This window comes from Oncorhynchus mykiss, chromosome 1, assembly GCF_057628025.1.
Source record: "Oncorhynchus mykiss isolate SJ-2025 chromosome 1, ASM5762802v1, whole genome shotgun sequence".
In the NCBI taxonomy this organism is placed as follows: domain Eukaryota; kingdom Metazoa; phylum Chordata; class Actinopteri; order Salmoniformes; family Salmonidae; genus Oncorhynchus; species Oncorhynchus mykiss.
The window spans coordinates 89,237,234-89,259,284 of NC_143022.1; the positions used below are offsets into that span (position 1 = coordinate 89,237,234).

The 22,051-nt window shown below is 45.5% G+C and overlaps 1 protein-coding gene across 16 annotated transcripts in view; it reads right to left on the reverse strand.

Annotated features, from left to right (window-relative positions):
- LOC110531920 (adhesion G protein-coupled receptor B3) overlaps nt 1-22,051 on the reverse strand; it is a 364,149-nt gene that overhangs the window by 118,878 nt on the left and 223,220 nt on the right. For all 16 annotated transcript variants that reach the window (XM_090243433.1, XM_090243448.1, XM_090243446.1 and 13 more), the window contains 2 exons: nt 16,814-16,916; nt 15,633-15,676 (listed from right to left, as the gene is read on the reverse strand). In XM_090243433.1, the coding sequence (XP_090099559.1) occupies nt 15,633-15,676; nt 16,814-16,916 (147 nt within the window). The remainder of the gene's footprint in view (nt 1-15,632; nt 15,677-16,813; nt 16,917-22,051) is intronic.

Genomic DNA, 22,051 nt, shown 5'->3' on the forward strand with positions numbered 1-22,051 from the left:
AGGAGGAGGAGGAGGAGGAGAGAGGAGGAGGAGGAGGAGGAGAGAGGAGAGAGGAGGAAGAGGAGAGAGGAGGAGGAGGAGAGAGGAGGAAGAGGAGAGAGGAGGAGAGAGGAGGAGGAGGAGAGAGGAGGAAGAGAGAGGAGGAGAGAGGAGGAGGAGGAGAGAGGAGGAGGAGGAGAGAGGAGGAGGAGGAGGAGGAGGAGAGAGGAGGAGAGAGGAGGAGGAGGAGAGAGGAGGTGGAGGAGAGAGGAGGAAGAGGAGAGAGGAGGAGAGAGGAGGAGGACAGAGGAGGAGGAGGAGAGAGGATGAGGAGAGAGGCGGAGAGGAGGAGGAGAGAGGAGGAGAGGAGGATGAGAGAGGAGGAGGAGAAGAGAGGAGGAGGAGAGAGGAGGAGGAGGAGGAGAGAGGAGGAGGAGGAGAGAGGAGGAGGAGAGAGGCGGAGAGGAGGAGGAGGAGAGAGGAGGAGGAGGAGGAGAGGAGGAGGAGAGAGGAGAGGAGGAGGAGGAGGAGGAGGAGGAGAGATGAGAGGAAATGGAGGAAGAAGAGGAGCAGCAGGAGGAGGAGGAAGAGGAGAGAGGAGGAGGAGGAGAGAGGAGGAGGAGGAGAGAGGAGGAGGAGGAGAGAGGAGGAAGAGAGAGGAGGAGAGAGGAGGAGGAGGAGGAGGAGAGAGGAGGAGAGAGGAGGAGGAGGAGAGAGGAGGAGGAGGAGCGAGGAGGAGAGAGGAGGTGGAGGAGAGAGGAGGAAGAGGAGAGAGGAGGAGAGAGGAGGAGGAGAGGAGGAGGAGGAGAGAGGAGGAGGAGGAGAGAGGATGAGGAGAGAGGCGGAGAGGAGGAGGAGAGAGGAGGAGAGGAGGATGAGAGAGGAGGAGGAGGAGAGAGGAGGAGGAGAGAGGCGGAGAGGAGGAGGAGAGAGGAGGAGGAGGAGGAGAGAGGAGGAGGAGGAGAGAGGAGGAGGAGAGAGGCGTAGAGGAGGAGGAGGAGAGAGGAGGAGGAGGAGGAGAGGAGGAGGAGAGAGGAGAGGAGGAGGAGGAGAGAGGATGAGGAGAGAGGCGGAGAGGAGGAGGAGAGAGGAGGAGGAGGAGAGAGGAGGAGGAGAGAGGCGGAGAGGAGGAGGAGAGAGGAGGAGGAGGATGAGAGAGGAGGAGGAGGAGAGAGGAGGAGGAGAGAGGCGGAGAGGAGGAGGAGAGAGGAGGAGGAGGAGGAGAGAGGAGGAGGAGGAGAGAGGAGGAGGAGAGAGGCGTAGAGGAGGAGGAGGAGAGAGGAGGAGGAGGAGGAGAGGAGGAGGAGAGAGGAGAGGAGGAGGAGGAGGAGGAGGAGAGAGGAGAGGAAATGGAGGAAGAAGAGGAGCAGCAGGAGGAGGAGTTATGTTAGGGGTATATCACTTAGATAGGGGATGAGCAGTCTGCTTCTGTTTTCAGAGCCCATAGTAACCCTATACAGATGGCATGCGTACGTACAGTACATACCATTTAGCAGATAGGCCTAGAGTAAGTGACTATAATGCTTTATATTTCAATATTCACTATAACGCGTGACTGGTGAACGCTGCTGGGTGTGAATGTGGTGCAGGGGAATTAAGGGGGAAATGTAAGACAAGTTGCTGAGGTGGAAACCATAAAGTAGAAACTTTAGAGGGAGGAAACTCCACACCATTCAAGGGTTCTACGTTCACGTCTGTTAACTCTGATCACTGTGGCTGAGGTGAGAGCCTCAGCGGGAAGCGAGGACCTTAAGTGGAACTCCCATCTGATTCTGGCTTTCTATTCAGCGGGTCTTTCTTAATTTAATGAGCAGGTCCAAAGCCCAGCACTATACCTCAGATAACCCTTCATGGGTGGTAGACTGTAACAAGTTACACTATACCTCAGATAACCCTTCATGGGTGGTAGACTGTAACAAGTTACACTATATCTCAGCTAACCCGTTAAGGGTGATAGACTGTAACAAGTTACACTATATCTCAGCTAACAATACTTTACCCCAGGATACCCATTAGCGGTTGGTAACTATAGAAACAATGTGGATTAATTCACGTCAGGGGAATTTAGCGAAACAAAGTTGGGATCCTGAGGGGCGCAGGGTCTAAGGCACTGCATTGCAGTGCTAGAGGCATCACTACAGACCCGGGTTCTATCCCGGGTCTGAAAAGTGTCAGCCTATTTGCAACCCACCTCCTTGTTTCCATGTTGGTGTGTTGCACTTACATTCAGTCCAGTATGAATCACATGATTATGAAGGCATCCATGTATGAAAGCGTGTGTTTTTGTTTTAAATGTATGTAGTTCTGTCCCTCTGATGTTCTGGTCTATTCATGTTCTGTATTCTGTCATGTTTCCTGTTTTGTGTGGACCCCAGGAAGAGTAGCTGCTTCTTTAGCACTAGCTAATAGGGATCCTAATAAAATACTAAATACATAATAATGAACATAGTGGACATACAGATGTAGGATCTTAATTTAAACCAGTTTGCTAGAGGTTGAAAATATTCCTGCAGCAACAAGAAATGTGAATTATTATGTGGATTATAATTAATGAATATTTTCGTAAGGGAAAATCAAGTCTGACATTTCAAAGTGGAAATGACAAACCTTTTTAAACCTCAAACAGGGTCTGTATTAATAATGTCCATGTAATCAATGTAAACCCACACAGAACAGGGTCTGTATTAATAATGTCCATGTAATCAATGTAAACCCACACAGAACAGGGTCTGTATTAATAATGTCCATGTAATCAATGTAAACCCACACAGAACAGGGTCTGTATTAATAATGTCCATGTAATCAATGTAAACCCACACAGAACAGGGTCTGTATTAATAATGTCCATGTAATCAATGTAAACCCACACAGAACAGGGTCTGTATTAATAATGTCCATGTAATCAATGTAAACCCACACAGAACAGGGTCTGTATTAATAATGTCCATGTAATCAATGTAAACCCACACAGAACAGGGTCTGTGTTAATAATGTCCATGTAATCAATGTAAACCCACACAGAACAGGGTCTGTGTTAATAATGTCCATGTAATCAATGTAAACCCACACAGAACAGGGTCTGTATTAATAATGTCCATGTAATCAATGTAAACCCACACAGAACAGGGTCTGTATTAATAATGTCCATGTAATCAATGTAAACCCACACAGAACAGGGTCTGTATTAATAATGTCCATGTAATCAATGTAAACCCACACAGAACAGGGTCTGTATTAATAATGTCCATGTAATCAATGTAAACCCACACAGAACAGGGTCTGTATTAATAATGTCCATGTAATCAATGTAAACCCACACAGAACAGGGTCTGTGTTAATAATGTCCATGTAATCAATGTAAACCCACACAGAACAGGGTCTGTGTTAATAATGTCCATGTAATCAATGTAAACCCACACAGAACAGGGTCTGTGTTAATAATGTCCATGTAATCAATGTAAACCTACACAGAACAGGGTCTGTGTTAATAATGTCCATGTAATCAATGTAAACCCACACAGAACAGGGTCTGTATTAATAATGTCCATGTAATCAATGTAAACCCACACAGAACAGGGTCTGTATTAATAATGTCCATGTAATCAATGTAAAACTTTGATCAGTACGTGTGTCCCAAATGGCACCTTGTTCCCTATATAGTTGCACTACTATACCACCTACAGTACACACTGTTCCCTATATAGTGCGCTACTATACCACCTACAGTACACACTGTTCCCTATATAGTGCCCTAATATACCACCTACTGTATATCATGGTGGTAGCAGTAGCATGTGTTCCATTGTAAACGTGATGCATCACAGTTTTGTCTGGAAATACTATTTGATAATTTGTTGATCTGCTGGAACTGTTTGGGGGTTACGATTTTGTGGAGTTCATGAACCCATAACGTACACAGATGTACAATGCAATGTTTTTGCACACATGTGTCATTCGGGGAAGACAGCATGACCTGCAAACTGTTGATTGCACCCACAGTTGTATTGTGCAATGTTTGGAGTCGGGGTGAATCAACAGTGGCTGGTATTTATCATCTGAATGTCTCTCTTACTGAGGGTGTCCATGACTGTCGTCATAGTGAGGTGATGCCTTAGTGGATATCCTGCTATCCTATCCTGTCTGAATGTCTCTCTTACTGAGGGTGTCCATGACTGTCGTCATAGTGAGGTGATGCCTTAGTGGATATCCTGCTATCCTATCCTGTCTGAATGTCTCTCTTACTGAGGGTGTCCATGACTGTCGTCATAGTGAGGTGATGCCTTAGGGGATATCCTGCTATCCTATCCTGTCCTGTCATTTCATATCCTGTCCTTTCCCATCCTATACTTTGCTGTCCTGTCCTATCCTTTCCCGTCCTATCCTTTCCTGTTCTACCCTTTCCTGTCCTATCCTTTCCTGTCCTACCCTTTCCTGTCCTATCCTTTCCTGTCCTACCCTTTCCTGTCCTATCCTTTCCCGTCCTTTCCTTTCCTGTCCTACTATTTCCTGTCCTATCCTTTCCTGTCCTACCCTTTCCTGACCTATCCTTTCCTGTCCTACCCTTTCTTGTCCTATCCTTTCCCGTCCTTTCCTTTCCTGTCCTACCATTTCCTGTCCTATCCTTTCCTGTCCTACCCTTTCCTGTCCTATCCTTTCCTGTCCTATCCTTTCCTGTCCTATCCTTTCCTGTCCTACCCTTTCCTGTCCTACCCTTTCCCGTCCTTTCCTTTCCTGTCCTACCATTTCCTGTCCTATCCTTTCCTGTCCTACCCTTTCCTGACCTATCATTTCCTGTCCTACCCTTTCCTGTCCTATCCTTTCCCGTCCTTTCCTTTCCTGTCCTACCATTTCCTGTCCTATCCTTTCCTGTCCTACCCTTTCCTGTCCAATCCTTTCCTGTCCTACCATTTCCTTTCCTATCCTTTCCTGTCCTATCCTTTCTTGTCCTACCCTTTCCTGTCCTATCCTTTCCTGTCCTACCATTTCCTGTCCTATCCTTTCCTGTCCTACCCTTTCCTGTCCTATCCTTTCCTGTCCTATCCTTTCCTGTCCTACCCTTTCCTGTCCTATCCTTTCCTTTCCTGTCCTGTCCTGTCCTATCCTTTCCTGTCCTACCCTGTCCTGTCCTGTCCTATCCTTTCCTGTCCTACCCTTTCCTGTCCTGTCTTACCCTTTCCTGTCCTATCCTTTCCTTTCCTGTCCTGTCCTGTCCTATCCTTTCCTGTCCTACCCTTTCCTGTCCTGTCCTATCCTTTCCTGTCCTACCCTTTCCTGTCCTGTCCTACCCTTTCCTGTCCTATCCTTCCCTGTCCTGTCCTATCCTTTCCTGTCCTACCCTTTCCTGGCCATATCCTTTCCTGTCATGTCCTATCCTTTCCTTTCCTACCCTTTCTTGTCCTATCCTACCCTTTCCTGTCCTATCTTTGTTATTTTAGGTATTTTATGAGGGTGCCCTTAAGATGTTGCAAAAGCAGCACCTTCTCTTCGTGGGGTCCACACAAAACATGAATCATGACATAACACGGAACATTCATAGACAAGAACAGCTCAAGGACAGAACTACATCAATTTTAAAAAGACACAAGTAGCCTATGCTAGACAACCATTTTCAAGCATTGCCATAGATTTTCAAGCACCATTCAGCCAAAATTGTAACTCGGCCACTCAGGAACATTCACTATCTTCTTGGTAAGCAACTCCAGTGTAGATTTATTATTATTATTATTATTATTATTATCAAAAAAAGTTAAATCAAATCTAAATGTCCCTTTTTGAATTCAGGCTGTAACACAACAACATTTGGAAAAAGTCAAGGGCTGTGAACACTTGATTTTTTAATAGTGTTTCATTTCATTGGCCTAAGCTATTTTTAGTTGGAATTCAAGACCAGACTGATCTCAGTTTGTCAGTGTCAGAATAGCCACTCATTTTGTTGTATTTGTGTGGTGTAAAAAACAAAACAAAGACCTGGGCCTGTGATTTCTTAATTCAGCCCCGTCTATGCAGTGGAGCAGAGAACAAACAGGACATGGAATAGCATCTCCCCCTTAGCAGGAGAAACCCGAGTCTAGCTTCCTTACTTATGTTAGTCAGCGTTAGTCTCTGTTTGGTAAATATCTTAGCTACAAAGACTTTAACATGCTTTAGACAGCATTGGTTGCCATGGTTTCAGTCCTGTGTTATGGGAGTTGTGATTTACCAATGTTACAGATGTAATCTCTTCAAGAGGATAGTATTCAGGGGGAAAGTATTCAGGGGGAAAGTATTCAGGGGGAAAGTATTCAGGAGGAAAATATTCAGGAGGAAAATATTCAGGAGGAAAATATTCAGGGGGAAAATATTCAGGGGAAAGTATTCAGGGGGAAAGTATTCAGGGGGAAAGTATTCAGGGGGAAAGTATTCAGGAGGAAAATATTCAGGAGGAAAATATTCAGGGGAAAGTATTCAGGGGGAAAGTATTCAGGGGGAAAGTATTCAGGGGGAAAGTATTCAGGAGGAAAATATTCAGGAGGAAAATATTCAGGGGAAAGTATTCAGGGGGAAAATATTCAGGAGGAAAATATTCAGGGGGAAAATATTCAGGGGGAAAGTATTCAGGAGGAAAATATTCAGGGGGAAAGTATTCAGGGGGAAAGTATTCAGGGGGAAAGTATTCAGGGGGAAAATATTCAGGGGGAAAATATTCAGGGGAAAGTATTCAGGGGGAAAGTATTCAGGGGGAAAATATTCAGGGGGAAAATATTCAGGAGGAAAATATTCAGGGGGAAAATATTCAGGGGGAAAGTATTCAGGAGGAAAATATTCAGGAGGAAAATATTCAGGGGGAAAATATTCAGGAGGAAAATATTCAGGGGGAAAATATTCAGGGGGAAAGTATTCAGGAGGAAAATATTCAGGAGGAAAATATTCAGGGGGAAAATATTCAGGAGGAAAATATTCAGGGGGAAAATATTCAGGAGGAAAATATTCAGGAGGAAAGTATTCAGGGGGAAAGTATTCAGGGGGAAAGTATTCAGGGGGAAAATATTCAGGAGGAAGGTATTCAGGAGGAAAATATTCAGGAGGAAAATATTCAGGAGGAAAATATTCAGGGGGAAAATATTCAGGAGGAAAATATTCAGGGGGAAAATATTCAGGAGGAAAATATTCAGGGGGAAAGTATTCAGGGGGAAAGTATTCAGGAGGAAAATATTCAGGAGGAAAATATTCGGGGGGAAAGTATTCAGGAGGAAAATATTCGGGGGGAAAGTATTCAGGGGGAAAGTATTCAGGAGGAAAATATTCAGGGGGAAAATATTCAGGGGGAAAACTTATTGTAAAGACAAACTACTTATTTTTTGTTAGACTTTTTCTGTTTCCCCCTTTGCTTAATCATAATTTTTTTCTGATTATCCATGCCTGTTGTATTGACAACCCTTTACACAAAATGACGATAAATCATAATTTAGGCATATGCATGATCACGCATACCAGATGCAGAGGTCAGGATTGGGGGGGTACAATACATACACTCATGTATTCTAATTGTTTTCCTGCACAGATGAATGTTGGTTTCCTTTGCTGAGTACACATGTTAACCAACAAATTAATTGATTTACACATAAACCCTCAGACAAACAGATTACTGATGACAAGAATAAACAAAACACAAACAAATATATTAGATTGTTATGAATTATGCATGAGTTCTATTTTGCTTGGACAAGCTTGTTGCCAAGAAACCAAATTCTGTTTGTTAATTCCAGTTCTAATAACATCCTCCTCCAGCTGACTTCCCCCTGGTTCACAGTCGCTGTCCCTTCAACTCTTTCAGTCGACAGTAGAAATACTACTGGACCTGAATCTATTTCTAAAAACTCTAATTATTCTCAAGAGACCAGAGACTTGTGTGGCCCCTGATTCAATAGAAATGGAATTTGGTTGAACGTGCTTTAGTTTTCTTATCTGCCACTGAGTGGAGAAGAGAACCCGTTTCTCTCGCTGTAACTGATATTGCAGCAGAAGCACAGTGCAATTTTCACATTTTAGGGTTATTCAAATTAAAAAGCAGCCATATTCAATTTACAAACTGGGGCTGCGGACAATAACTGCTGCCATTTTGTACTGGAATTCCTGTAGAAAGTTATATATTATCACACAAGGATCATACAGTATGTCCCCTATGATAGATACTGTATTCCCCAGTGGTGCAACGTTGAAATGACCTCATTACGACATGATTAAAACCAGAACTGGTTGAACAATTGTTAAAATAACATCTTTGTGGTCAATTTTCCCTACCGGGAAGTAGATATATTGGCCGGCAGGGTAAATGTAGGCAAACAACCCTCAAGTGTCTGTTTATATGTACTTACATAGGCCTGTAGTGACAAGCATAATCATCCAACATCATTTTTTACTTCTGTTTTCTCCTGCATTGTGTTTCTATCTGACTGTTTACACCTCTGGGTAGTTCCAACTAATGTCCCTGTCACCCACCCTCACTGTGAGCATTGTTTGGTAAAGGGAGAGGGTGGTGGGGGGCTACACCTGGGCTGAGCTGTCCTATAAGTATGCCCCAGGGAGAGGGAGAGGGTGATAGGGGTATACACCTGGGCTGAGCTGTCCTATAGGTGTGCCCCAGGGAGAGGGTGGTGGGGGTATACACCAGGGCTGAGCTGTCCTATAGGTGTGCCCCAGGGAGAGGGTGATGGGGGTATACGCCTGGGCTGAGCTGTCCTATAGGTGTGCCCCAGGGAGAGGGTGGTGGGGGTATACACCAGGGCTGAGCTGTCCTATAGGTGTGCCCCAGGGAGAGGGTGGTGGGGGTATACACCAGGGCTGAGCTGTCCTATAGGTGTGCCCCAGGGAGAGGGTGATGGGGGTATACGCCTGGGCTGAGCTGTCCTATAGGTGTGCCCCAGGGAGAGGGTGGTGGGGGTATACACCAGGGCTGAGCTGTCCTATAGGTGTGCCCCAGGGAGAGGGTGGTGGGGTATACACCAGGGCTGAGCTGTCCTATAGGTGTGCCCCAGGGAGAGGGTGATGGGGGTATACGCCTGGGCTGAGCTGTCCTATAGGTGTGCCCCAGGGAGAGGGTGGTGGGGGTATACACCAGGGCTGAGCTGTCCTATAGGTGTGCCCCAGGCAGAGGGTGATGGGGGTATACGCCTGGGCTGAGCTGTCCTATAGGTGTGCCCCACGGAGAGGGAGAGGGTGATAGGGGTATACACCTGGGCTGAGCTGTCCTATAGGTGTGCCCCAGGGAGAGGGAGAGGGTGATAGGGGCTACACCTGGGCTGAGCTGTCCTATAGGTGTGCCCCAAGAAGAGGGAGAGGGAGAGGGTGATAGGGGCTACACCTGGGCTGAGCTGTCCTATAGGTGTGCCCCAAGGAGAGGGTGGTGGGGGGCAACACCTGGGCTGAGCTGTCCTATAGGTGTGCCCCAGGGAGAGGGAGAGGGTGATAGGGGTATACACCTGGGCTGAGCTGTCCTATAGGTGTGCCCCAGGGAGAGGGTGATAGGGTGCCCCAGGGAGAGGGTGGTGGGGGTATACACCTGGGCTGAGCTGTCCTATAGGTATGCCCCAGGGAGAAGGAGAGGGAGAGGGTGATAGGGGTATACACCTGGGCTGAGCTGTCCTATAGGTGTGCCCCAAGGAGAGGGTGGTGGGGGGCTACACCTGGGCTGAGCTGTCCTATAGGTGTGCCCCAGGGAGAGGGAGAGGGTGATAGGGGTATACACCTGGGCTGAGCTGTCCTATAGGTGTGCCCCAGGGAGAGGGTGATAGGGGTATACACCTGGGCTGAGCTGTCCTATAGGTGTGCCCCAAGGAGAGGGTGGTGGGGGGCTACACCTGGGCTGAGCTGTCCTATAGGTGTGCCCCAGGGAGAGGGAGAGGGTGATAGGGGTATACACCTGGGCTGAGCTGTCCTATAGGTGTGCCCCAGGGAGAGGGAGAGGGAGAGGTTGATAGGGGCTACACCTGGGCTGAGCTGTCCTATAGGTGTGCCCCAGGGAGAGGGAGAGGGTGATAGGGGCTACACCTGGGCTGAGCTGTCCTATAGGTGTGCTCCAGGGAGAGGGTGGTGGGGGGCTACACCTGGGCTGAGCCGTCCTATAGGTGTGCCCCAGGGAGAGGGTGATAGGGGTATACACCTGGGCTGAGCCGTCCTATAGGTGTGCCCCAGGGAGAGGGTGATATGGGTATACACCTGGGCTGAGCTGTCATATAGGTGTGCCCCAAGGAGAGGGTGGTGGGGGGCTACACCTGGGCTGAGCTGTCCTATAGGTGTGCCCCAGGGAGAGGGTGGTGGGGGTATACACCTGGGCTGAGCTGTCCTATAGGTGTGCCCCAGGGAGAGGGTGGTGGGGGTATACACCAGGGCTGAGCTGTCCTATAGGTGTGCCCCAGGGAGAGGGTGGTGGGGGTATACACCAGGGCTGAGCTGTCCTATAGGTGTGCCCCAGGGAGAGGGTGATGGGGGTATACGCCTGGGCTGAGCTGTCCTATAGGTGTGCCCCAGGGAGAGGGTGGTGGGGGTATACACCAGGGCTGAGCTGTCCTATAGGTGTGCCCCAGGGAGAGGGTGGTGGGGTATACACCAGGGCTGAGCTGTCCTATAGGTGTGCCCCAGGGAGAGGGTGATGGGGGTATACGCCTGGGCTGAGCTGTCCTATAGGTGTGCCCCAGGGAGAGGGTGGTGGGGGTATACACCAGGGCTGAGCTGTCCTATAGGTGTGCCCCAGGCAGAGGGTGATGGGGGTATACGCCTGGGCTGAGCTGTCCTATAGGTGTGCCCCACGGAGAGGGAGAGGGTGATAGGGGTATACACCTGGGCTGAGCTGTCCTATAGGTGTGCCCCAGGGAGAGGGAGAGGGTGATAGGGGCTACACCTGGGCTGAGCTGTCCTATAGGTGTGCCCCAAGAAGAGGGAGAGGGAGAGGGTGATAGGGGCTACACCTGGGCTGAGCTGTCCTATAGGTGTGCCCCAAGGAGAGGGTGGTGGGGGGCAACACCTGGGCTGAGCTGTCCTATAGGTGTGCCCCAGGGAGAGGGAGAGGGTGATAGGGGTATACACCTGGGCTGAGCTGTCCTATAGGTGTGCCCCAGGGAGAGGGTGATAGGGTGCCCCAGGGAGAGGGTGGTGGGGGTATACACCTGGGCTGAGCTGTCCTATAGGTATGCCCCAGGGAGAAGGAGAGGGAGAGGGTGATAGGGGTATACACCTGGGCTGAGCTGTCCTATAGGTGTGCCCCAAGGAGAGGGTGGTGGGGGGCTACACCTGGGCTGAGCTGTCCTATAGGTGTGCCCCAGGGAGAGGGAGAGGGTGATAGGGGTATACACCTGGGCTGAGCTGTCCTATAGGTGTGCCCCAGGGAGAGGGTGATAGGGGTATACACCTGGGCTGAGCTGTCCTATAGGTGTGCCCCAAGGAGAGGGTGGTGGGGGGCTACACCTGGGCTGAGCTGTCCTATAGGTGTGCCCCAGGGAGAGGGAGAGGGTGATAGGGGTATACACCTGGGCTGAGCTGTCCTATAGGTGTGCCCCAGGGAGAGGGAGAGGGAGAGGTTGATAGGGGCTACACCTGGGCTGAGCTGTCCTATAGGTGTGCCCCAGGGAGAGGGAGAGGGTGATAGGGGCTACACCTGGGCTGAGCTGTCCTATAGGTGTGCTCCAGGGAGAGGGTGGTGGGGGGCTACACCTGGGCTGAGCCGTCCTATAGGTGTGCCCCAGGGAGAGGGTGATAGGGGTATACACCTGGGCTGAGCCGTCCTATAGGTGTGCCCCAGGGAGAGGGTGATATGGGTATACACCTGGGCTGAGCTGTCATATAGGTGTGCCCCAAGGAGAGGGTGGTGGGGGGCTACACCTGGGCTGAGCTGTCCTATAGGTGTGCCCCAGGGAGAGGGTGGTGGGGGTATACACCTGGGCTGAGCTGTCCTATAGGTATGCCCCAGGGAGAGGGAGAGGGAGAGGGTGATAGGGGTATACACCTGGGCTGAGCTGTCATATAGGTGTGCCCCAAGGAGAGGGTGGTGGGGGGCTACACCTGGGCTGAGCTGTCCTATAGGTGTGCCCCAGGGAGAGGGAGAGGGTGATAGGGGTATACACCTGGGCTGAGCTGTCCTTTAAGTATGCCCCAGGGAGAGGGAGAGGGTGATAGGGGTATACACCTGGGCTGAGCTGTCCTATAGGTGTGCCCCAGGGAGAGGGTGGTGGGGGTATACACCTGGGCTGAGCTGTCCTATAGGTATGCCCCAGGGAGAGGGGGAGGGTGATAGGGGTATACACCTGGGCTGAGCTGTCCTATAGGTGTGCCCCAGGGAGAGGGAGAGGGTGATAGGGGTATACACCTGGGCTGAGCTGTCCTATAGGTATGCCCCAGGGAGAGGGAGAGGGTGATAGGGGTATACACCTGGGCTGAGCTGTCCTATAGGTGTGCCCCAGGGAGAGGGTGGTGGGGGGCTACACCTGGGCTGAGCTGTCCTATAGGTGTGCCCCAGGGAGAGGGTGATGGGGTATACACCTGGGCTGAGCTGTCCTATAGGTGTGCCCCAGGGAGAGGGTGATAGGGGTATACACCTGGGCTGAGCTGTCCTATAAGTATGCCCCAGGGAGAGGGAGATGGTGATAGGGGTATACACCTGGGCTGAGCTGTCCTATAGGTGTGCCCCAGGGATAGGGAGAGGGAGAGGGTGATAGGGGTATACACCTGGGCTGAGCTGTGGATAGAACACACAGGATAGAAGGAAAGAACACACAGGATAGAAGGATAGAACACACAGGACAGAGGGATAGAACACACAGGATAGAAGGATAGAACACACAGGATAGAAGGATAGAACACACAGGACAGAAGGATAGAACACACACCATAGAAGGATAGAACACAAAGGATAGAAGGATAGAACACACACCATAGAAGGATAGAACACAAAGGATAGAAGGATAGAACACACACCATAGAAGGATAGAACACAAAGGATAGAAGGATAGAACACACAGGATAGAAGGATAGAACACAAAGGATAGAAGGATAGAACACACACCATAGAAGGATAGAACACAAAAGATAGAAGGATAGAACACACAGTATAGAAGGATAGAACACAAAGGATAGAAGGATAGAACACACAGGATAGAAGGATAGAACACACAGGATAGAAGGATAGAACACACACCATAGAAGGATAGAACACACAGCACAGAGGGATAGAACACAAAGGATAGAAATATAGAACACACAGGATAGAAGGATAGAACACACACCATAGAAGGATAGAACACATAGTATAGAAGGAAATAATGAGTCATGAAGAACAATGTTTCTGAAATCTGGGAGGGATTCTGTTTCTGTTTCAATCGATGAATTTTAGGAACAATTGAAATGTTTCAGAAACAGATGAAGGGAACTGTGTATGGGATATATAGTTGACATTATTTGTTGACATTCTTCAATTTAAAGGTTGTACAGATGTAGGATCTTAATATGGTCACTCGTTTGTTACTGAGCATTTTCCTATACAGCAGGAAATGCAACTTGTAGTGTTTTTGAGTTTGTTATTTGTTATTTCATTCTTGCTTTCCCTTCACGATAATAGTATCAACCCCTCATGAATTATAATCCACATAATTATTAACATTTACTGTTGCTGCAGCATTATTTTTCTTGCTGTTGCAAACTGGATCAAATTAAGATCCTACATCTGTATGCTATCTAGTCCTTTCAGAGGAGGATTAAGAAACCAGAATAATAAAGCATGTTAAATTAAATAGAGATAAGATTTGAGTCTAATGTATATAATGATGGTATATTATCTGACGCACAATGTGTAAGGAACAAAGAACGCAAGGAACAAATAACGATGGCATTGAAACCAGCTTCTATCAAATCACGGAGTTCCTTGATATTCCAACGGCACAAAGGATCTTTCATTTGATTTACCCTTATCAGTGTGCTCATTACGGCTGTAATACAACGGCTGAAATACAACACAGAGGACAAGAGATGCATTCAAAACCTACATTCAATTTCCTCTGGACTTCGCCGCTTATTGTCTCATACAATTGCAGAATAATACCTGCCTGTAGCTTAATGAAATACAGGAACCTTGTATGTGAGATAATAGGTGAAATACAGGAACCCTGTATGTGAGATAATAGGTGTCTGTAGCTTAATGAAATACAGGAACCCTGTATGTGAGATAATAGGTGTCTGTAGCTTAATGAAATACAGGAACCCTGTATGTGAGATAATAGGTGTCTGTAGCTTAATGAAATACAGGAACCCTGTATGTGAGATAATAGGTGTCTGTAGCTTAATGAAATACAGGAACCCTGTATGTGAGATAATAGGTGCCTGTAGCTTAATGAAATACAGGAACCCTGTATGTGAGATAATAGGTGAAATACAGGAACCCTGTATGTGAGATAATAGGTGAAATACAGGAACCCTGTATGTGAGATAATAGGTGTCTGTAGCTTAATGAAACACAGGAACCCTGTATGTGAGATAATAGGTGTCTGTAGCTTAATGAAATACAGGAACCCTGTATGTGAGATAATAGGTGTCTGTAGCTTAATGAAATACAGGAACCCTGTATGTGAGATAATAGGTGTCTGTAGCTTAATGAAATACAGAAACCCTGTATGTGAGATAATAGGTGTCTGTAGCTTAATGAAATACAGGAACCCTGTATGTGAGATAATAGGTGAAATACAGGAACCCTGAGAAAAGTCAGACTGCGTCCCTATTTCCTATGAAGTGCCCAGGTTTTGGTCAACAGTAGTGCACAATGAAGGCAAAAGTCAGACTGCGTCCCTATTTACTATAAAGTGCCCAGGCTTTAGTCAAACGTAGTGCACGATAAAGGGAACAGTATGCCATTTGGGATGCAGGCCCAGACTTAATTCCCCAATGTTATTTAGGAGATTTATTCATTTCATCTGATTTTAATCTTCATAGGCGTTTTTTTCTGCTGAAGTAATTGTCCTCAGATCCCCTTTCAGAGGACGGCGGCCCCGAAGCTAATACATGCAGAGGATAGGATCGTCTGAAGACATTCTGAGTAGAATTACGTACAGTACACTTTGCCAAGACGGACAAAACAGTGTTTTCATCTTCAGAGCATTTAGAAATATAGTTTATTTCAATAGAAATGAAAAGCGTAATTCCATACATCACAGATACATCAACATCGACTTCCGGCGCCGACAGAGATGGCCGCCTCGCTTCGCGTTCCTAGGAAACTATGCAGTTTTTGGTTTTTTTACGTGTTATTTCTTACATTAGTACCCCAGGTCATCTTAGGACTTTAACTATGCCACTTTGTTTACATACTCATCTCATATGTATATACTGTACTCGATACCATCTACTGTATCTTGCCTATGCTGCTCTGTACCATCACTCATTCATATATCCTTATGTACATATTCTTTATCCCCTTACACTGTGTACAAGACAGTAGTTTTGGAATTGTTAGTTAGATTACTTGTTGGTTATTACTGCATTGTCGGAACTAGAAGCACAAGCATTTCGCTACACTCGCATTAACATCTGCTAACCATGTGTATGTGACAAATAAAATTTGATTTGATTTGATTTGATCACCATGGATTAGAGAAGAGCAAGGAGAAAACAGCAAAAAGAAAGGCTTGTTTACTTACATGACGCTGTTATCCCACAGTGCACAGTAAGGACTCAGGGTTCCCTGCATCACCAAGAAGAAGAGAGCACGCTGAAAACCTTCACTCATTAGATAACCACAACAAAATGACCAAAGCCTCACAGATACTCATTTCTACCCGTAATTATCCAAGAATAACTCACTAAACAAATTGTTTTTTTAAAACTAATGGCTATGGCAAGACCTCTTTAGATTGCAGTTCAGGGTTAAAATGTAAAATGCCAATGAGAATTGGTGGCAGTTTCACTTTGAATCACTTTAGCCTCAATAAGCATTGAAGTACCCAACAATGGCTACAGCCACACGTTTAGAGTGCATTAGCCAACAAACAATGGTAGAGTAATTGATTCGATGATTAATTTGCAGGCGCCCAGTGTAGCAGGTGTGTCAGGAGAGCGAGAGAGAGAGAGAGAGAGAGAGAGAGAGAGCGAGAGAGAGAGACAGAGAGAGAGAGAGAGAGAGAGAGACAGAGAGAGAGAGAGAGACAGAGAGAGAGAGAGAGAGAGAGAGAGAGAGAGAGAGAGAGAGAGAGAGAGACAGAGAGACAGAGAGAGAGAGGGAGAGAGAGAGAGAGGGAGAGAGAGAGAGAGAGAGAGAGATGGCACTGTCCAGATAATTACAAGGACAAGCTCTCTTTACAACCCTGGCCTTTTAGTTAATCTCTGAGATAAAGACGATCGTTCAGAGGTGTCGTCCAAGGTGATGCAGAGCAGCATGTCATTGTCAGAGCCCATATATTTCAACTTGTCCTCCTGATTCAGATCTGGGCCTGTGTTTATCAAGCGTCTCAGAGTAGCACTGCTGATCTGGGGTCAGTTTTGCCTTTAATAATAAAATTAATTAGGTTAATATGGACAGGGATGACCTGATCCTAGGTCAGCACTCGTACTCTGAGATGCTTTGTGAATATAGGTCCAGATATACAGTATCCTCTCTGTATAAATTGACTTTGAGTGTGGACTCTGGTATATGGATTGCCGTCATGTATCGGTTACACAATTATCTGATTGGATATTAAACATCTGCCTTCTCTGTATCACTTGTATGCCTTTTCAAGAAGTGAGGGAGTCTTGGGCAGGTACTTACATTGTGAGGAGGTCATTCTTGCCCTCGAATTAATTAAAATGAAAGATGAAAGATGAATAAAATAAAGGTCCTTACGTTGGCCAGGTGAGCCAGCTCGATCTCCAGGTGTGACTCTGTTATCCTGGGCTCTGGTCTCACTGTGACAGCAATGACTTTGGAGCTCACTGCCGTGTGGTTCCTGGGTGGAAAACAGAGGGATGTACACCATGAGATGGACACCGATTGGAAGTTGTGGCACTTAGGCACTGCTACATAAATACCGTGTGTTCGGTCCCACTTTAAACAAAGTACATCTTATAAAGGCTATATATAGCTTCATAATGGCTTCATGATCACTACATAAAGGCTTTATAAGCACTACATAAATGCTTCACAAATCGTACAAACCATATGACTAAACTTTATGTTCTGTCTTATTATAAGGGTATATGTCAGACAAATGCATCACAATCTCTGGGAGAGTTTTCTTTGTGAGTCAGGATTTTATTTTTTGGGGAGTTTGCACAAAAGGTGTGTTAATAAAATGTTCCCTAAATGAGTTGTGTTTCATAGACTTACCAAAGATAAAATCATATACAGCGTTTAACACATGACCCCTCATTCAGAATGTTGATACTATTGATGCACATTCAGGTTCATCTGATATTATCAATGTCCTTTGATGCAAAGAACAACACAAAATGTCATGTCACACCTCTCTGTGAGGCACGTGACAAACACACCTGCTGTGGCACTGCAGGACAAAACCTGACACACAAAATGACACATGTGAAGCAAGTCAACCCAAATACATGTGAACTGGAGCCCAGACAGAGCGAGTGGAGAGAAATTAGGCACTGGGGGGCCAACTTAGGCACTGGGGGGCCAACTTAGGGTGTGATTTCATGGTCCATTTGGAGCGAGTCACAAAAGATTGAAAATAGACACGTCTGGAGCTCTGGCCTTTTCTACGTTAAATGAATCACAGTGAAGTGTCTCTACCAAACAACCTGAATCTAACAGAGATCTTTAAACACTGTCTGTATCACAAATGGCACCCAATTCCCTTTTTACTGGACTACTACAAAAGTACTGCACAGTATTTATTCAGGATCCCCATTAGCTGCTGCCTTCCTGGGGTCCAGGGAATAGGGTGCCATTTGGGACGCATTCCGTGCCTCCACCTCATCTCATGCAGTGTCTATCTAGTCTATCTCCACTGCAAAGCAAGACCCCAAACCAACTTCAAATGACACGCCTCCTCTCCTTTTGTCTTTAGCTTATTTACTTCCTGAATATAGATATGGGGGGGGGATTCTATTGCTGAATAAAAATGGATGACTTTCTCTCTAGAGTGGTAATGCGTTTTGAAACATAATAATACATTGTAGTTCATGAAAGGGTGACTTGGTAGAAAGGGGCCTTGGTACACTTCTGAGCCTGCCTCTCTTCTCACCTCACCTGAACTGCCCCAGAAAAAAGAGTATGAAAGAGAACTACTCAAAAGGAAGTTAATTGGAGCCTTTCTACTTTTTCAGGTTCAGATCTACACTGTGTCCTCTTTGCACTTTATTTGTCTTTATCTTCAAGGGAACGTGTGTCATGGGGTGGAGAACAGAGAATGTCACATTTCCTTTTCCTCTTTCATCTCTCTCTCTTTCATTTACCTCCTGGGGAAACAAAACAGTAGGTTGTGACACCACCAAACTGATACTACAGTGACTGACTGGTTCAAATGACACCCTACTCCCTATAATATAGTGCACTACTTTTGACTGGGCCCAAAGGACTCTGGTCAAAAGTAGTGCTAAATGTAGGGAATAGTGTGCCATTTTGGTTTCTGACTGACGGTGTCTGACCTACAGTTCTCTAGGGAGGGTCTGAGAAGGTTCTAGAGCTCTCAGCTGGGCCCAAAGATGTTCCATAGAACGTCTGGAACTCTCTAGAGAGAAAGACTGGGTTCGATGTTTGATCCTGGGCAAGAACACCACAATCTGGGTCAGTCTGTCTGCTGTTTCCATAAACAGGCCACATTACTAAGTCAAATATGGATTTAGGACTGGATCACAAAGAAAACTAGTGCAGATACAACATCAATGGATGGCTTTTATAAGAGTAGAATATCAGTGACCAGAGGAAATACAATAACAATGGATGGCTTTTATAAGAGTAGAATATCAGTGACCAGAGGAAATACAATAACAATGGATGGCTTTTATAAGAGTAGAATATCAGTGACCAGAGGAAATACAATAACAATGGATGGCTTTTATAAGAGTAGAATATCAGTGACCAGAGGAAATACAATAACAATGGATGGCTTTTATAAGAGTAGAATATCAGTGACCAGAGGAAATACAATAACAATGGATGGCTTTTATAAGAGTAGAATATCAGTGACCAGAGGAAATACAATAACAATGGATGGCTTTTATAAGAGTAGAATATCAGTGACCAGAGGAAATACAATAACAATGGATGGCTTTTATAAGAGTAGAATATCAGTGACCATTGGAAATCCAGCTGCACTGCTAATGCTATAATTTCATCAGTAGATTATATATATTTGACTATATTTCCTTCAGGACCATCCTACAGTGGGCTAATGTATAGTTGTAGTGCAGCACTCCCAAGGAAGCTAAGAATAGCAACATCATTTCTTTGAAAGCGTGGAGTGCTGTGTTGTTTGGGTTAGTTGAGACCGGGAACAAAGAAACAGGACCACGTGCGTAGATCACTGCTCTGAGGAGAGACTGACTGATGGCTGCATTTCACTTCAGGTAGATAGCATTGCTGAATGTGTTATTTTATCTTATCTGCTATTGGTTTTCCTCTCAGTGTATGAGGACCTGTTGCAAAAGCTGTCTACTCTGTCAAAAGCAAACTTTGTGCAACAGGAAAATACATCTGATTGTGGGTTGTTGTAGGTAACATCTCTAGCCAGCTAGCTAACATGTAGCCACTAGCTAACTATCTAGCTATCCAGCACTGTACACTAGCGCTAACTAATTACGTGAGAGAAACATTAATAGCAACCCATATTGACAAAGTGAAAACATGCATTTAGAAAATGTTTGCTAATGAACAGAAAATGAAATCTATAAATATCTCATTTGCGTAAGCATTCACACCTCTGAGTCAATACATGTTAGAATCACCTTTGTAGTGACTGGGTGTATTGATACATTGTCTAAAGTGTAATTCATAACTTTAACATGCTCAGAGGGATATTCAATGTCTGCTTAAAAAAATAAAAAAACATCTACCAATTAAGTGCCCTTCTTTGCAAGGCATTGGAAAATACCATTGGTCTTTTATGGAATCTGTGCTGAATCTGTGTTTGAAACTCACAGCTCGACTAAGGGATCTTATAGATCATTGTATGTGTGGGGTACAGAGATGAGGTAGGTGGAATCTGTGCTGAATCTGTGTTTGAAACTCACAGCTCGACTAAGGGATCTTATAGATCATTGTCTGTGTGGGGTACAGAGATGAGGTAGTCATTCAAAAATCATGTTAAACACTATTATTACACACACAGTGACTCCATGCAACTTATGTGACTTATAAAGCACAGTTTTACTGCTGAATTTATTTAGGCTTGTCACAAAAAAGTGGGTGAATACTTATTACATTTTCAGCTTTCAGCTTTTCATTTTAAATTACTTTGTTAAAATTTCTAAAAACATAATTCCACTTTGACATTATGACACAACACCTCATTTTGAATCCATTTTAAATTCAGGCTGTGATACAACAAAATGTGGAAAAAGTCAAGGGGTGTGAATATTTTCTGAAGGCTCTGTATATCTTTACACCCACACACTGATGGGTGGCACGCTCATCATAGAGAATAATGGTTCTAGCTACCTGACGTTAGCTAAGTAGAGGACTTGGCCACATTCCTAGGCTCATTCTGTATCAGCCTGTATCAGCCTCATAGAGAATAATGGTTCTAGCTACCTGACGTTAGCTAAGTAGAGGACTTGGCCACATTCCTAGGCTCATTCTGTATCAGCCTGTATCAGCCTCATAGAGAATAATGGTTCTAGCTACCTGACATTAGCTAAGTAGAGGACTTGGCCACATTCCTAAGCTCATTCTGTATCAGCATCATAGAGAATAATGGTTCTAGCTACCTGACGTTAGCTAAGTAGAGGACTTGGCTACATTCCTAGGCTCATTCTGTATCAGCATCATAGAGAATAATGGTTCTAGCTACCTGACGTTAGCTAAGTAGAGGACTTGGCCACATTCCTAAGCTCATTCTGTATCAGCATCATAGAGAATAATGGTTCTAGCTACCTGACGTTAGCTAAGTAGAGGACTTGGCTACATTCCTAGGCTCATTCTGTATCAGCATCATAGAGAATAATGGTTCTAGCTACCTGACGTTAGCTAAGTAGAGGACTTGGCTACATTCCTAGGCTCATTCTGTATCAGCATAAGAGAGAAGATTGATAAAGTAATTGCTATAATTTTAATAAAGTACTGATGTGTACAAATGTTTGTGACAAAAATGGGGCGGCAGGGTAGCCTAGTGGCTAGAGTGTTTGGAAGGTTGCAAGTTCAAACCCCCGAGCTGACAAGGTAAAAATCTGTCGTACTGCCCCTGAACAGGCAGTTAACCCACTGTTCCTTGGCCGTCATTGAAAATAAGAATTTGTTCTTAACTGACTTGCCTAGTTGAATAAGGTAAAATAAAAAAACATAAACTCATTTTAACTTAACACGGATGGATGTAGTTGAATGTATCTTACTTCATGTAGCTTTTGCTCAGGCATCTTTTTGTCTTTCACTCAATGCAAGAGATTCTAGGCTTGTGTCCCGAATGGCACCCTATTCCCTACAAAGTGTACTTTAGATCAGAGCCCTACATAGGGAATAGGGTGTGATTTCAAACGCAGCCTTGCTCTAACTTGGTGAGAGCCTTGACGATACGTAATGACAGTAATGTCCAAACTGATAAACAGAATAACTAACAATATTGGAAACCAGCTTGAAAGCATAAACCAAGCATGAAATACTGCTTAGTCGTCCGTTGTCCCTTCTAATTAGTAGTATGAGAACATAATATGATTTAACCAGGATGGAGTGAGTTCAGAAGGAGATATTATGATGATTATTTTAACCCAATTTTGTGTTGCTTCCCAAATGGTATCCTATTCCTTATTTAGTGCACTACTTTAGACCAGGGCTTTGGTCAAAAGAAGTACATTATATAGGGAATAGGGTGCGATTTGGGCCACAGATGTGGTGTCATCCTCCTCAGCAGAAAGCAGAGATTAATTGTTGTTGAGTCTGGGAGTAAAGCTTGTCGTTTTAATTCATGAA